The following is a 16,840-nucleotide window of genomic DNA, read 5'->3' as shown; positions in this document are numbered from 1 at the left end:
GAAGAAAAAGGGTCTCTGCCTCACTTCTGCCACAAATCTCTCACAAGTGGGAGAATTTGATGGTGCTAATTCACGTTCAGCTGCAAGAAGCTCCAGTAATAGACATTTGCTGCCCAGCTGCTGCAGTCCAGGAAAGACTCACTGGAAGGAAAGTGGCCTGGAAGGAAGATGAGCCAGCCACAGAATCCCACCCCACGCCACCTCCTAAGGCTGCAAAGCTTAAAGAAGGCAGCTGTGTAAAAGCAGACACACTAAATGCTGCCTGTGCCAATGACACAGTCCAGCCGTGTCTTGACAGTATACCCCTCGTGATAAACTAACTCACTCCTCAACAAGCAACAGGCTTGTCCTCCTCATGCTGCTCTCACCCTCCAAAGGATCAGATCCTGAAACCCTAGATCCATAGAGAAACTAAAGCTGGTTCAGCACTTTCATACCAAGTCAAAGTTCCCACCTGAAGAATTTTCTTAAGCCAGTGGTTGCAAAATTTTCATACAGCAGAATTAAAATAAATAAATAAATAAAAGAAGCCAGGTACAGTGCAGCTTGGGAAACTGAGGCAGGAGGATCCCAAGTTCAAAGCCAGCATCAGCAACTTAGCAAAGCTCTAAGCAACTTTGCGAGATTCTACCTCAAATTTTTTAAAAAGTTTAAAAAAGGGCTGGGGATGGGGCTCTGTGGTTAAATGCCCCTGGGTTGAATCCCTAATACCAAAAGAAAAAAAGCCAGAAGCAGTGGCACACACCTGTGATCCCAGCCACTGAAGATCACAAGTTTAAGGCTAGCCTGGGCAAATCAGCAAGACTGTCTCAAAATTAAAAATAGAAAGGATAGAGCATTCCTGGGTTCAATCTCCAGCACAAGGGGAAAGGGTGTGTGTGCATGAAACCAACAAAAACAGAGAACAGCATGAAATCTAGCCTGCACACAGGTTATGTGGTATTCTGGAGGTTTACGTGTATTTTCCCATTTAACCCTCACATTAGCTCTTTATGATAGGTGTAAATGGCCCTGTGTCACCCAAGTGCATACTGAAGCCTAGAGAGGTTAAGTAACTTTCTTAAGGTCACACAGTATAAAATGGCAGATCTGAGGATCAGACTTAGAGCTGAGCAGCCCAGCTCTCAACTGACACTCTCCCACCTCTGTCTTTAAATTATAACTCAGAAGGGTTCTCAGAGATGCAGGAAGCAGGTGCCTCACACGGTCAGGCTGTCCTCCTGCCCCCACAGAAGCCTTCTTTTGGCAAGCTCCCCACGTTCTCCAACCTCAGGTTAAACATTCTCCCCCAGCAAAGGAGCCTCCATAACCAGCTCTGCGAACTAATAAAGGACTATATGAATGGAGACATATGTGACCAAAGCTAATCAATGCCTCCTAGATCAATGCAGATCCACGGAAGCCAACCTGGCTCCTGAGGAAAGGAAGCACACCACTAGTGAGCTCCCACCTCCTCACTCACTAGCTGTGGGGTTTCTAGACAAATACCACACTGGGTTCATGGGAATCCCTCAGCCCAGTCCCTCCCTTCCTAACAAGAGGAGGACCCTGCTCAAATTACATTAGAAAATTTCCTTCGAGGAAGCAATTCAACATCAACAGTCACAACCTGCTAGCTCTGTGGTCTCAAAAGCTGTGCGATTCTGCAAGCTTCCCACCTCCTGCCCCAAACATCTGGCAATGCCTGGAGGAGACATGTCTGGGCATCTTGTGCAGGGAGAGCCACTGGCATCCAGTGGGCAGAGGTCAGGGATACTGTGACACATCTTTCAGTGCACAGGTCAGCCGCCCACAACAGGGAGCATCTGTCCCAAAATGTCAACCATGCGCCATTGGAGAGGTCCTGCACTAACTTAACTTGGCAATGGGTTGACCTTCAGCATGATCTAGGATTAGGAACTAGAGAAAGCTTTAGGAAACAAAACCAAACCATGCAGACTTAGCATCACAGACAGCTGCTGCTGGAAGAGGGCCAGGAATGCAGATGTTTAGCCTACTTGGTCTCTAACCCTGCACAGTAGGCTCAGAGAGGTAACTTGCCCAAGGTCACACAGCGATTAAGGAGGAGAGCTCTAGTGAGGCCCAGCTGGTGTGAGCCCTGAACCAGCACTCCTGACTGCAGTGCCACCCCCAGCCTTGCCCCCAGCTGCTGGTCTGTTTCCCCCACTGGACTGCTAGCTGCATAAGGACCAGGACTCCCTCTACAGCTCAGGGTAGAGTCTGGCTCAGAGGTGTTTGTTACAGTGTGGAGAAGGAAGAATAAATGGCAGCTGGGCCTGTGGCTTCTGCAGGACAGTGGTCAGGCCCAGCCAGTCGCCCTGTCACTCCTCTGTTCCTATCTCACTCAGGTCACTTCATCAAGCTCTGCTCCCTCCAGTCACAAGCTCCCTGACCATCTTCACCTCTTCCTCTAAACTATGTTCTCCTAGACCAGCCTCCCACAACACCACCCACATGTCTTTCTATGGCATAGATACCAAGGAGGAAGAGAACAGAAAGCAGGGGCAAGGGGCCAGGAGGAGAGGCAGATGTCTAAGGCCTGGGGTCCATAGAAGACCAGCTCCAGCCCTGGCCCTGCTCTCCACAAAGACTGACATAGTCCACACTCTCCTGTGCTCCTGCTGCAGGCCAAGCCTGGGGCAGGCTCTGGAGCATTCTCTGTAACTCCACTTACTCACCTACAAATGTTCAGTAGGCTCTACATATGATAGGCCAAGAACCCCCTCCTTCAAAGTCACTCTAGGCTGAAGATCCTCTCTAACACTGAGACCCCAGGACAAACACCCTCTAGAACCTGTACACAGTATCACTTATTGACTCATTGTTGCCATATTCCACATGCTCCCAAAAGCACTTTAGCCTGGCTGTCAGTAACAATGTCACAGCCATCAAATCAAGGATGAGGAAACAGCAACCAAGGAATAAAATAAAGAGGACACACTGTTTTCTGTGGCCCACACCTGAGGAAGGTTTTCAAGAAACAGCAGCTTTGGAAAGGATCTAGAAATTGTATAATTGCTAGAGCTTCCCTCAAAAGGGAAGAGGTTCCAACAGACAACTCGGGTCCTTCAGGACAGAGGAGCAGGGCACAGCCATAATCATCCCAAGTGACAGATAGGTAAAGCCTTCCATGTGTCAGGATCCACAACAAACTTGCACATTAACCCACTTAATCCCACCCCCAGGTGGAGAAGCCAAGTCCTGGGCACAGTAATGTAGGGGACAACAAGGGTAAGGGCAGAGCAGAATCAACATGTGACAGGCATTCTGTGCTAGGCTCTTAATAATGCTATGTTAGGGATGAGAAAACGACTAGAGAGGTAAAATAACTTGTTCAAGGTCACACAGCTAGGTTGTAGGTTCAGTCTGTTGAATTCCAAAGCCGAGCTCTTTCTCTTACCACCCATTTCAAGTAAGTGTTCCTAGATAGCCTAAGGACCCCAGGGGACTGTGGAGGCCTGTTTTCCAGGCCCTTTCCCCTGAGAGCCACACTTAACAGGCACCTATGGTATTCATAAATGGGGAAAGCTAAAAACAGCCCACCAATGAAAATCACACCACCACAGCATGGCACCTGCCTCGGAGGGGATGCTGACAAGAGTCCCCCACGGTTCAAGGACCCCACTCACTGAGCGCAATCACCAAGTTACCAAATTCTGAGACCAGAGACTCTACTAGAGCAGCAGGATACCTGTCAGCACATCAGAGGAAAAAAAGGTGGCTAAAATCACTCAGGGCTGGTCTTAGACTCATCCAATGTCCTGCATGTAGCTGATGAAGCAACTGAGGCAGCAATAATGACTGTGTGCCCAGTCAGACACCTCCAGCTGACTCCAGCCAGCACATCACCCAGTTCAGCAAAGGTCCAACATGGGCTTCGCCAGGAGCATGTGCACAGCCAGGGTGGCCACAAGTGCTTCCAGCTGTGAAGCTTTGGGCCCAGAGGCCCCCGAAAAGCAGCTGTGAAGCTGCTGGCAGTCCTGCACACTCTCTCCTGGTTCCATGCCCTTCTGTACAGCACTCCAGAGTTTGGGAGATCATACTTGCTTCTGTGACTGACTGATGTGTCCACTTGTTTTGGGGGTCACATGGTGACTGCAGATGAAGTGACATCAGTAGTAATAACTCACATTTCTAACACTGTGCCCTCTGGCAGAGACCAGGCTGGTCTATCTGGGTTTTCCAGTTGTGGTCCTGTTCTGGTGCTTATGCCCTGGCCTGGTCCTGCTGTCACTGCACTGCAGCCACATGGGTTCGTGTGGGATAATGTGCAATAGAAATAACCTCATGACCTGAGGTATTTCAATCGCATATTACCCCACACAACCCACCTAGAACAGGGCCTCAAACACAGATGCTTCCTGAACAAAAGCATGAGAGCACAAGCAAGAGGCAGTAGCCGAAGTAGCCAATTCCTAGGACTTTGGGGACAACAGACACACCAGGAGGCCTGTGTGGTAACTGGGGACAGGGTGCCACAAAGTGGGTATATAGGCCAGACTCAACACAGAAGGGAACGCATGTGACTGCAGTGCAGTGGCAGCAGGACCAGGCCAGGGCATAAGCACAAGAACAGGACCACAACTGGGACACCCAGATAGACCAGCCTGATCTCTGCCAGAGGGCACAGTGTTAGAAATGTGAGTTATTACTACTGATGTCACTTCATCTGCAGTCACCATGTGACCCCAAAAACAAGTCATTAGATAAGGGCCCTTCAGAGCCTAAGGCTATCAAACTATAGCTGCTGATTTGGTGATAATGACCACCTATGAGTTACCCAGAGCTACAACAGGCCAGAGACCAAAAAGTGACAGAGAATGCAAGTGAAGCCAAGGACACAGGGAGGAACGAATGATAGAGTCACCAGCAGATCTGACCCACATGACTCCCATGCTGCTGGGCAAGGCATGGCTGTCTGCAGGACACAGCACCTGCTCAACCAGGACACATGACACACATTACACCAGAACAAGGCGACAGGTCTTCAGTCCAGCTCCTCCACAGTGACACAGACAGCATTACCTTGTAAAGAAGCTACTAAATGGTGCCAGTATCCTCAGTTTACTCCCCTCCTCGGTTCCATCAGCCCAGCCCTGCTGGTGCAGGTCACTGCTCTCCTTGATGGAGCTCAGGGTGACATCAGTAAACTGTGGGTCATCGTCATTCTCCAGGGTCACAATGGCACTGGAGCTGCTCGTGACCATGAGGTCCAAGATGTCCTCATTGCTGACAGACAGCGTAGTGGACAGTTCTGTGCCAAGACTAGACACACTACAGATGGAGACATCATCACTACGGTTCAGGGTTTTGGAGGTGGGACTATAGAGCTTCACTGAGTCATAGCCTGTCCTGGGAAATGTGGAGGACTTCCGCACAGTCTGCTCACGCTCTGCACTGGTGGGAACCAGAGGTGTGCAGGATGGTAGCGGGCATGCACTCTGGAAGGCCCGCTCAGGGACAAGCTCTGACTCCAACTGCTTCCTCTTCACAAGGGCCACACTACAGGGGACAGGTTCTGGGTTGCCAACCTCCAAGGTAGGAATGCCAGAGTCCACTGACTGAAGGCTGTGCCGGTCTTCTGAAGCACCAAGTTTCAACTTGGGCCCGTACTCAGGTGTTGAGAGGGATCTGGACCCCTTGGCATTCACTTGCTGCAGGTTCTGAAGGGGTTTTCCCTGATGAGCATCCAGAATGTCCATCAAGGCTATGCCATTTGTGGAAGTGGAAAGGTTTCCATCAGTCATCTTGGTCCAAGGAGAAACTAGAAGAACACAAGACACAGAAATCAGGAAAGTGGACATAAGACCCACAGATGCCATTCCTCAGACACAGCTCACTACTAGGACATCCCTTCTAAAGGTGGATGCCATGCAAAGAGTACCACATAACCAAATTTTGATTCAGAACCAACCACATCAAGAATGTTAACATGCACTATCATATCAGAAAATAACCCAAACAAAGCATATATCTAAAGCAAAAATCATTATCTTCATCATTGTCACCCCACCAGTCACATCTCTGATACTCAGGACAGTGCTGGGAACCTGAGAACTGTGCTAGGCAGGGAGGAAGTTTTCTTTTTTATTTGGGGGTCAGGGAGTATACTATAATTTGGATTTGAATGTCCCCAGAGGTCTATGTGTTGAAAAGTTGGTCTACAAACTATGGCACTTTGGGGAAGTGGTGGCACCTTTGGGAGGCAGGGCAGTGAGAAACAGAAAGTCCAGAGGTCCGTTAACCATACTACTACTAGAGTGCTTAGCCTTAACTGGGAGGTAAGATCCAATCATAGCCATTTTAACTATAGTCCTTCCCTTTGCCCACCCCAATCTTAAAATTAGCCAGTTGTGTAGACTATAACCCTGAACTCCTCCTGTCAGAGCAAGGGGCAGTGCAGCATTAGGGATAAAACTGGAGGACTGCCCACCTAAGCGGGCTTATTAGCCAGACTCCAGAGCACGCCCTCCTGGTAGAGGTAAAGTTGCCTTGCTGAGCTACTTCCCAGCTCATATTGGATTCCTTGTGGCACTCATTCCTTAGGGCTCAATGGGAGGAATTTGGGTCACTAGGAGTGTGCCTTGAAGACGATATTGGGACCCTTCCTATTGCTCTTCTTACTTCCTGGCTGCCTTGAGGGGAAGAAGCCTCTTCCACCATGTACTCCTGCCAGGATGTACCATGCTACCCAGGCCCAAAGCAACAGAGCCAAGTGACCGTGAACTGAAACCTGAAACTACGGGCCAAAATAAACCTTTCTTTCTCATAAGTTGTTATCTCAGGTATTTTGTCACAATTACACAAAGCTAATTCAGGGGGGCAAATGACAAATAGGATACCACTGTCAAATGTTTATGAAACTAGAATTTTAACAAATTTTAAATTTTTTAAAAAGTATATGAATTCACAACCCACAAATAAGTTAAGGTTCTACTCATTACTAGGCAGCACAAAAATCAAGATATCTTCATTAGGACAGAAAAATAGCAAAAAGAATTACATAGACCATCTGTAGTGACACTGCACAACCAGGCCTGAGCTGGCCATGTCTTGCCGTAAGCACAGCCACACTTACCTCATAGGCAGGACAGGCCAACCCTTTTCCACAGTGGAAACCAGGTGCCAAGAGACTTAAAAGTGGGCCCAGGATCCTACTGCTACCCCGTGGCAGAGCTGCAATCTGTGGGCCCCAAAGAGGGTTCTGCCTAGTTTAGAATGGCTACTATAGGGTTATAAAACCCAGGTTGAGAGGATAGCTCAGTGATGATAAACCACCAGTAATGGAACCACAAAGATCAAAACTAGAACAAGAAAAGTCAAAAGCACTGGTGCCACATACATATCCAAGGCCATGTCCAAAGTGCTCTGGCCTAAAGTGAGGGATGGTAGGATACATGAAACATCCTGGAGAAGAGCCCACAGCAGACTGCCAATCCTAACCTGTGTCAGGTTACCTTTTGTTTGTCTTGAAAATGTCACAGCTAAGAATTCAGCCAGGTGCATTGACACATACCAGTAATCCCAGAGGCTTGGAAGGCCGAGACAGGAAGATCACAAGTTCAAAACCAGCCTCACCAAATTAGCAAGGCCATAAGCAACTTAGTGAGACCCTGTCTCAAAAATAAAAAATAAAAAGGGCTGGGGAAGTGACTCAGTGGTTAAACATCCCTGGGTTAAATCTCCAGTACCAAAAAAAAAAAAAAAACCCTAAGAATTCAGATAGCACACTGAAATCCACACTCCAGAGTAGAACAGAATGAAGACAGAACTTTGCACTCAAGACATTCCTGTATTCTGGTCCCAGCTCCACCAAAGGCCTTGGAAGAAAGCACTGAATAGGCACCTGGCCCAGAGGCCTTTTGCTATCATCCGGGTGAGGCTGAGGCTCTGCAGTAGTGAAGGAACAGTGGCAGCCAGGGCTGTTATCTTAGCTTTTGAAAGTTCAGGAGTCAGTGCCAAGATAGAAGCAAATTCATTAAAGGCAGAAAAGTGGGAGGGGAGTATCCTCCCTCTCTCCCTCCCTCCTAGAAACTGAAGGAGCTGCTCAGACAGCATAGCACAGGTGCAAAAATAGAAAAGTAAAGGAATGAATTGAAAAGCAGAATTCAGAAATAGACTGAACTATATAAAAACATGAAATATGACCCAGTGAGTAGGAAGGATTATTTAATCCCAGTGTTGTACTAATTGATTATCAATTTTTCTTAGAAAACTATACTATACTACACCAGGATAAACATACAGACAAAATTAGAGATAGACACAAAAGTGAAATTCATAGGCACTACAAAAAATAAAATATTCCTTAAACCTATAGAGCAAATACTCAGTTCACCTTCCAAAAGGATCTGGGAATCATTTCACCAGGTATAAAATGGTGCAAGTCTGTGCAAGGCTCAGTGCTCTGAACTTCTATCCTAAGTCCACAGCCACGTGTTCCCCTAAGGCAAGGCCACTGCACACTATCTCTATGTTCCCTGATCTGGGAAAACCCCTCAAGTTGTTATGAATAACAGGATTCACAAAGGAAGATGCGGGTATATTCAAACATACATAAATTTGAAAGTCATATTTTTTTTTTGTGGGGGCGGGGGAGGGGAGTAGAGGGTATAGGGGCACTTAACCACTGAGCTATGTCCCCAGCCCTTTTTAATTTCTGAGATAGATAGGATCTAAGTTGCTTTGGGCCTCACTAAGTGGCTGAGACTGGCCTTCAACTTGGGATCCTAATGCCTCAGCCTCCTAAGTCACTGGATTTACAGACTTGCACCATCATGCCTGGTTATACTATCTTAACTGAAAGAAAAATACAACCCCGACCCCCTCCCAAAAAAATCACAGTTAAGAGCTATCTTTGACAAGGTTAAAGGTTAATTAAAGTTATCAAAATACCATCAACACTCCAAGGGATCAAATTGGCAAAGAGCCATAAACAGAAGAGGAAATCCTGACACTGTACAGGGCTGAGCATCTCCAACACTGCAGTTCTGGCTCTGCAACTTAAGTAGTGGGGGGGCTCACAGGTCAGGTGAGATGCTGCACCTTTCTGCATCTCACCTTCCCTCCTCCCCCACAGTACAACAAGCAGCAACACACTGTTCACAGGCTGCTCTAAGTTAAAATAAATAAGATCTGGTGAGAGCCCAGTCAGCCAGCACTGACACACAGTAGGTGCCCAGGAATGTGCAATTCCCTCAACTGTCAAGCCACAGAAAGAGCTATAGCACCTACAAATGATGGCTCTAAACTGTTACAGAAGAGATGTGGGTTTGCCCACAAGAAGTTCTGGCATTTGAGTGGACAGGAACGTGTAGCAAGTCTACCCTTCCTAGGAAAATCAGTGCCTGGGCAAACAAGGCAGCCAATTATGTCTGCAGTATTGGAAACTGGTTAAGTGAGACAATTGTGTTTCACTCATGGCACTCCAAGGACCCTTTCTCAGATTCTCACCAAGAAGAAAGCACAGGGAAGAAGGAAGAGGGGCTGAGATCTCTCAGCCAACTGGTATAGCCTCTGTCCTATTCCCTTCTCCTCTACCATGGAAGCTGGGGATAGCAGCCCCAGGGCCTTACTTCTAGGGAAGTCCAGAGACCTTTGAGGCCTCTACTGGTCCCAAGTCTGGGTTAAGTTCCTTAAACCTCAGGAACAGAGTGTTGGTCTTCAGAGAAATAAACCTAAAAGGGAAAGGTATCTCCTCTTCCAACACACAGTAAGACCAAGGCCAGCTGTCTTCAATCCTTTCTACCTAGTGCCATAAAACCAGAAGCTGTACTTCAGGCCACCTGCCTATTGCTGATGCCACACAAGGGACAGGTTGTATGAACAAGGTACATGCCTGAGACAAGGCTACAGGGTGGACTTTGGAAGGTGGCCAGAGGCAAATGGCCTGCCTCCAAGTCAAATGCATTCTAAACACAGACAGCCTGAATAAGCAATGGTCTCCCCACAGGCTCTGCCTCCTGTGCACCAGCATCTTCGGCCCTGACATGCAATGGGACCGCTCTCAAGTGCACTCTTCCCACCCAGGCCACCAGGGTTCTTGGGCTCCAGCAGTATGTGGCACAAGGAGCCACTCTATCACTGCCTGCAAAGTCTACCTCCCCTGAAAAGCCCTCCCCATCTCTCCCAAGAGCTACAGGACCTCCCTCCTCCTGAATCCTTTTGGCCACACCCCACCTAAAATAACTAGATTTTATGCCTTTTTTCATGTCTCTCTTCAATGGATTCCAAGTTTCAGGCAGGCATAGTCTTTCTCATTTCTAGACACCACTGCATTGCCAAAAACTTAGCATGGATTACTTGCTGAATTAAATATTACTAACTGCTAAGTTCTTTGGTGGGCATGTTTCAGGGACAGTCCCAACCAAGTAACCTCTGTGGAGAGTTGGGTTATGTTCCAAGAACAAGATGAGCACTAGAAGCAGCAACAGGAGGAAGAAAACCCTTGCCATGGGGTTCCTGACAATGTGCACAGACAACAGACACAAGCAACTAAGTAAGCTATGGCCATCCATGCCTACATCGCGTTGGGTACCAGACCTGACAGTGAGGCGCCACTGTCCATACTGGATGGTCAGGAAAGTGAAACATAATCCTTCCTATCACATTTGTCTTCCCAAATCCACATCCTTAACTTCCCAGCAGCACCAACGGTGGCCTGAGCAACCTCAGCTCAGTCAGCTCAGGGAGGAAGAAGCGGTCCCTGCCAGGGAGGCAGGCACTCAACACAGGACTAACAATGATTAATCACTTTCCGGACAAGAAAAAAACATGCAAGATGTGAAATGTGAATAAGAGGAAGACTGTTTTTATTCCACTCAGCAAGGCCATCTGAATTTGATGTGCCTGCCCCAACATTGAGCTCTACACAAAGCAAAAAGGAAAACTGCCTGAGGGACTGGAACAACGGGCGACTCTGGACAGGGCTGTGAGAAGCAATCCCACCTAGAAGCAACAGTCTGATTTTCTTTTCTTTAAAAAGCAGTGAGACTAGGTCTTGATGAAAGTCTGCATAAATAAAAAACCATTTATGAAACCCAAACCAAATGATTTAGTTATGTCCTCAAAGGGAAAAACACGTACTCATGGGCAGCTTCAGGGAGAAGCCTGCTGCCAAATGTGCTGATGTCTTCTAGCACCTTGCCCAGGACACATGCCCTGAGCAGTCCTTCCTGTTCTAGGCTCCTCTCTGGATGGTCCTGAGGGGATCAATCTGCTTGTAACCCCATCAGCAAGGGGCCGCACTGCTCACTTTGACCTTCAAAGGAGAGAGGACTTACCCTGGCTGCAGAGACTCCTCCAACCCAGCCATGCACAATTTTCAGATCCTCATTCTTTAGCATACACAAACCATCTCTACTCAGTCATGGCCTAAGGGCATACAATTCCCAGAGCTAAAGTTGCAGGAAGACAGGAACAGGACTGTACATCAGACACCACACCCAGTTATCACTATGAAACTACAATTTGATGAGTCCTGGGCTTCATTCTCAACTCTGAATGTACCATCCTGGCTCAACCCCATCAGCTAAGTATTATCCCCACTGCACAGAGAAGGAAACTGAGGCATGTGACTTGCCAAGGTCAGCACTGGACCCCAGGTCTGTAATTCCCTGGCTCCCTGGAAGCTCTGCTGCTTACAAAGGCCACATGCAGACAGCTGGCACCTCCTCCAGAGCTTACTATGGCCACAGGGGAGACAGGAGACTGCATTTCACACAGGGAACACCACCTAGATGAGCCAGATGCGTGACCTACTCCGGGTCTCATGGCAGCCCCTCCCCGCTGCTCCCCCAGCCAGTCTTCTGTCCCCAACATGTGCTTCTGGGGGGTCCTCTGTGTTTCCTGGGGAAAAAATCTGGTGGCACTGTCAGCTTTCTCCCAGGAATGGTTGCTGTACCAGGCCTGCAGCTCAACCCCAGGCACGGACCAGTCAGGAGAAATGATCAGCCTCTGACATGAGGAGAACCACAGTGTGTGCCACCTCCATGTGAACCCACTTGCTGTGTAGAGGGCTCATAGGCACCAACCAGCAGCAAGTCTCTATTCTTGAATTAAAGTGTTGGCTGAGGCAGAAAGGACCAGGCTAGAGCTAGATCTCAGTATCTCTACATGAACAATTAACACTAGCTCTGCCTTCCAGGAACATGTGACGCATGGGGCCCTGTGCTCAATGTTCATACCCATGATCTAGGTGACCTCTAACACCACCTAAAGAGCTTTGAGTATTGCTACCACATCACAGCCTTGAGTCTGAGGGGGACATGTGATAAAGCAGCCGTGCTGGTCTAGCCCAAGCTGACTGTAAGTGCTCACTCTCCACCATCAGGCACGATGCCTAAAGGAACCAACAGTGTCCAGTGTGCATTATGCACAGTGGAAAGACAAATCACAAAAACTGCGATTTCTGAAATGCATTATTCTTTAAGATAAAAATAATTCTTAAAAAATTACCTAGATACCTCTGGAAGATGAATGGCAACTTCCAGGTACCCTCCAAGATGCTATTTAAACAGGTTTCATCCATGAATACTCAGTACACCATGCCAAAAAGGGTTAAACTGTTGAGGGTCCCCAAAGGCTCCTTCACAGCCCTGACAAGACACTTCACAGGTCTCAGGTGGTTATGTTTAAAAGTCAAAAGTGGGACACTTTAAATTAAGGAGACTGAACATATGGACTGCTCCCTCTTCTCTAAAATGTCTCAGCCACATTTAGAAAGTGACCAAACCCAACTGTCATAAGTACCTGTGAAGTAACTGGAAGGCAACAGGCTGAGAAGATATTCAGACCACCTAATAAAGGCAACATAATGTATTAATTTTAATTGTTAATATACCACCACTGAGCATTTACCATGTAGTATTCATGGCTAGGGGCCATCATGTGCTGTAATCATCACAAGCCTGCCAAGAACACTGAAGAAGCAGACTCAGAGAGGCTAAGTATCTCATTCAGGATCACACAGCAAAGAAAACTGGACTCAGACCAAGTCTACACCAAAGCCCATACATACATGACCTGTGGAGTACTTAAGAATATATGCTCTAAAGTTTGTGACAATCAATAAAATGAAATCAAGTTTTATATTTCTCTGTATGTATGTTAGATTTCAACAGAAAATTTTTAAAAATAAGCAAGGGAAAAATAACACAGGCTCTAGAAGTAGACTGCCTGGGGTTAAATTCCCAGCTCCTCCACCTACCAGTTGTGTGACTCTGGGTTAGTTTCTTAACCTCCCTGTGCTTCAGTTTCCTTGTAGCAAAGTGGGAACAATACTAGACCTACTTCATTAGGCAGCTGACAACATTAGGAGAAGAAACCCACATAAAGTCTTTAGAACTATGCCTGGCATGAGCTAAGCCTAGAAGCTGTTGGCTGGTGTTATTCTTCACTGGGCACCAGATAGGGCCAGCCAACTCAGCCCCACTATTTTAGCAACACATTTGCATAAGCAAGCCCAGAAACAGCCACTCTGTGCATAGGAAGCCTCATGGTACAGCTTCTTCCAGCTTCTTCCTGTTGCTAACATTTCTCCTGGCACCTGCTGCACAGCTCTGACTGCGCTCTGGACCTCAAATTCCCCACCTGTACAATGTAGTGACAAGCCAAGCAGATCAATCTTTAACCTTAGTTCTCTAATTTCCCAAAGGGTGTGTCCTGGCATGAGCACAGCTACAAGCCAGGTTCCCTAGAGCTGGGTCTCAGTCAGAGTGTGGAGCTCAAAATCTCAAGGGTCTAAAATACACAAAAACTAAGAAGGCAGTTAAGAGAGCTGGAGGGAGAAGCCATACTCAAACTTGAGACTTGGGTTGGTACTGTCCTGATAAGCTGGTCAGCAGGAAGTGTTCCAGTTACGCTGTAAAGACCAGCCCAGTTCCTGCAAAGCACCTGCCGGTGCCCAGCAGGCAATCCGTTCCCAATAAAAAAGCCAAGAAAACTAGGTACTAACATTCTACAGATTGGGGGCAGGGCAGAAGGGTGAATGCTCAGTCCCCAAGACACTATGGTGACTCCCTGGTGGCCTTAGTCACGGCAAAGTTCATGGTTGTCTACAGAACCTTCCAAAGCAACTTCCAATTTTACGCGGGAGAAAACGGTACTCTATGCAACTTTAAGACAGAAATGGTTTCAAGCAGCCTAGTCAGCAGTCGCTGAAATGGTCACTGAAATGCCCGCTGCTTGGGCTCACTCTGGAATCCACAAGGGCCAGTCAGCCCGCCTCCAGGCCAGCGTCCTCACGGTGGCCGCGCCCCACCGCGTTGACACACTCCTGCAGGAGAGAGCCCCGTCCCCGCGCTTGGATAGCGGGCCGCTGGGACACGCGACCGGCCTCCAGCCTCCCAGCCGCCCACCGCAAGGACTCTCCGGCCAGGGTCTCCGCGGCCCCGGGGCTCCCGGAAGGGGTCCTGCGCGCCGAGCGGCCGGCTCTGCCGGGCGCGCAGGAGCGATGAGTCTGAGGGGAAAACTTTCCGCCAAGTTCCGGAGGAGGAGCGAGTCACCGCAGGGTCTCCCCGCGGGCCGCAGCGCCGCCCCCACCGGGCCTGCCGCGCGCCCGGACAGCCCTCGCGCAGAAGGGGGCGCGGCGGTGTCCGGGCAGCGCCGCGCCTCGGGCAGCGTCGCTCCGGCAGCAGGTGGCAGCGGCCCGCGCCCGCCCGCCCTCACGGCCCGGCCCCCGCGGAGCCCTCAGTACCGCAGTCAGCGCAGCTGCGACGCCATCCCCGGCCGGTGGGCCCGCAGCCCAAGCCTGGCGGGACCCTCTACTCGCTGGGCCAGGGCGGCCGAAGCACCACAGGCAGCGGATCCCAGGCAGGTGCGCGCGAGCTGCCCGCGGCCAACAGCGGCACGCTATCGCCACGCCCCCAGGCGCTCTCGCCACGCCCCGCGCCCCGTCACCACGCCCCCTGCCGGACTGCGTCAGCTCTTCTGCGGGAGCCGTCGCCCCCCACCGCGGATTCTGCGAAGTTGCGAGCTCCAAGCCAGTCGGTCCAGCAGCCTCCGACCTCCAGAGCGGCATCCCCGGCGCTTTTCTATTGCAAGGGCCTAACGGAGCTGCGAAAGAGCTCTGAGAGGCCCTTTGTGTCTGCAGAGCCGCCGCAGGCGTCCGACAGGGGCCCTTACCTGATCGGCTCCACCCGCGGCCATCTTGGAAGTGGGAAGCGGCCGGGAGGGGGAAGGGGCATGAACGGGCAAGGACCAGGCGTGGGGAGCCGAGCGGCGGAGCGCATCGATGGGAGCCTTTTCCCTGCAGGTGTGTGGGAGTGATGGCCGGGCTCAGCCAGCGGAGAAAAGGTGGTCTGTGTGGAAGACCCGGCCTCACGTCCGGGGTTTGTGGCTCCGGAACTGCGCTTTGGCACCCTCCCCGCCCGCCCTTAGCCTTTTAATCTGTAAAACGGGCTTTTCTGATTGCTCGCTCTTTGCGCTTTCACTCAGTGCCTGACTTAATTCCCAAATCTGTCTGCTTTTTAAACCTGAGTCTTTTGAAATTCCAAAGCGCTGCATGCCAGTGGCCTCCGGAGGTTTGCAATAGACTTTGCAAATGCATTTTGAAAGCTGTGTTAGGTGCAGACAAGTTTGGGGACCACTGGCCTAACGTTTATATGCCCTATTTTGCTTCAGCGTTGCAAAATCTCCAGAGATGCAATCTATGATCAAGTCCGTTTAACAGAGTGGGAAATGGCTCAGAGAAGTCCTCCTGACGGGTCAACGTTGAGAGAGACGGAGGCCCTAACTGAGTTAGTGTGTAGGAAATCTCACAAGTAACTGATTCTCATCCCCCCTATGGAATATAGGCTCTGAGCCAAACCGAGCTTATTTGATTTGCTGCTCTTTTCCCTGTGCCTGGCAAATACTGGATAGTTGAGTATTTGTTAGATTGAAATTAGATCCTAAGGACATCATAGCAAGAGCAAAGACTTCAGTGGCAGGAGCCGGAAGGCGTGGGTTTATATTAGGAGTCCTGAGGGTTTTCATAGCTTGAATAATTACTAGAGGGGAAACTCCAGAGACTACAGCTGAATCCGTGGGAGGATGAAAGACCAGCCTCGGGATAGGAAGTCTGAAAGCTTGCAGTGGGCCATTGTCCTTAGGGATGGGCGGGGAACTCCTAACTTGTGTTTTTTCCCCAGGTCAGAGTTCTAAAAATTCAGTACCTAGTCTCCTGGCAGGAGAGTGGAGATTTGAAAATGTGGTCTCAATAGAATGCAAGAGAGGCCTCACAGACATTTCTCACAGTGTTTGGTGCATAATAAATGCTTAAATTTCTGGTGGTTTAAGCAAAAACAATAACCTGGCAGCTGGTTTTGAGCACTAACAGGAACACAGACTTGCCTCAGCCCTGCTCAGTTCTTACAACTGATACTTGGGATGAGCAAGCCTGCTTTGATGGTGTTCCATGAGCCCCAGCTCCCTTCCACCCCTAATTCTGAGTCTCAGGGTTTTAAAAGGCTACAGTGACAAGAAACGGCCATTGTCAGGAATCTAGAACTAAAGTTTGTGGTCCACAGGTTTGTGTTTGGCGCCCTCTGTCTGCCCTGCTCTCACCTTCACCAGCCTGCTGCCAGGATTCAGAGCCTCTCCTTGGGAGTCCATGGTCACTTACACTGGCCCTGTGACTTGACCCGTGTCCTGCCTTTTGTCGTAAGAGTACACATGTCTGCTAGATGCAGTCTCATTATGACTTGAGTCTGACAAAATCAAAAACAGCAAACAGCCCTGCACCTCTCAGCAGTTCGGTTCCTCCCCGCTTGCCCCTTGCCTCCGAGAAAACACCTCTGAGTGAGTCCCGACAGCACCACCCGCCCCCAGCAGCACTGAGAAAGTATGTTGGCCAACTCAC

General features: G+C 49.4%; 1 protein-coding gene across 5 annotated transcripts in view; it reads right to left on the bottom strand.

Annotated features, from left to right (window-relative positions):
- Window positions 1-15,244, bottom strand: part of Tbc1d14 (TBC1 domain family member 14) — a 106,783-nt gene extending 91,539 nt beyond the window's left edge. For 4 of the 5 annotated variants that reach the window (XM_058572439.1, XM_046423464.2, XM_046423466.2 and 1 more), the window contains exons 1-2: window positions 14,696-14,834; window positions 5,026-5,764 (exon numbers count right to left, since the gene is read on the bottom strand). In XM_058572439.1, coding sequence (XP_058428422.1) covers window positions 5,026-5,747 — 722 coding nt within the window. In that variant the 5' untranslated portion in view covers window positions 5,748-5,764; window positions 14,696-14,834. Of the gene's footprint in view, window positions 1-5,025; window positions 5,765-14,695; window positions 14,835-15,123 lie in introns of those variants that run through there. The other variant, XM_046423468.2, reaches the window with a different exon arrangement.
- Between the last annotated feature and the right edge of the window lie 1,596 nt (window positions 15,245-16,840).

The sequence above is a fragment of the Marmota monax genome, unplaced genomic scaffold (genome assembly GCF_021218885.2).
Source record: "Marmota monax isolate L192 unplaced genomic scaffold, Marmota_monax_Labrador192_F-V1.1 WCK01_AAM20220418_F8-fsc00009, whole genome shotgun sequence".
In the NCBI taxonomy this organism is placed as follows: domain Eukaryota; kingdom Metazoa; phylum Chordata; class Mammalia; order Rodentia; family Sciuridae; genus Marmota; species Marmota monax.
The sequence above is the reverse complement of the archived record's forward strand: the minus strand, read 5'-3'. Positions and strand labels throughout refer to the sequence as shown.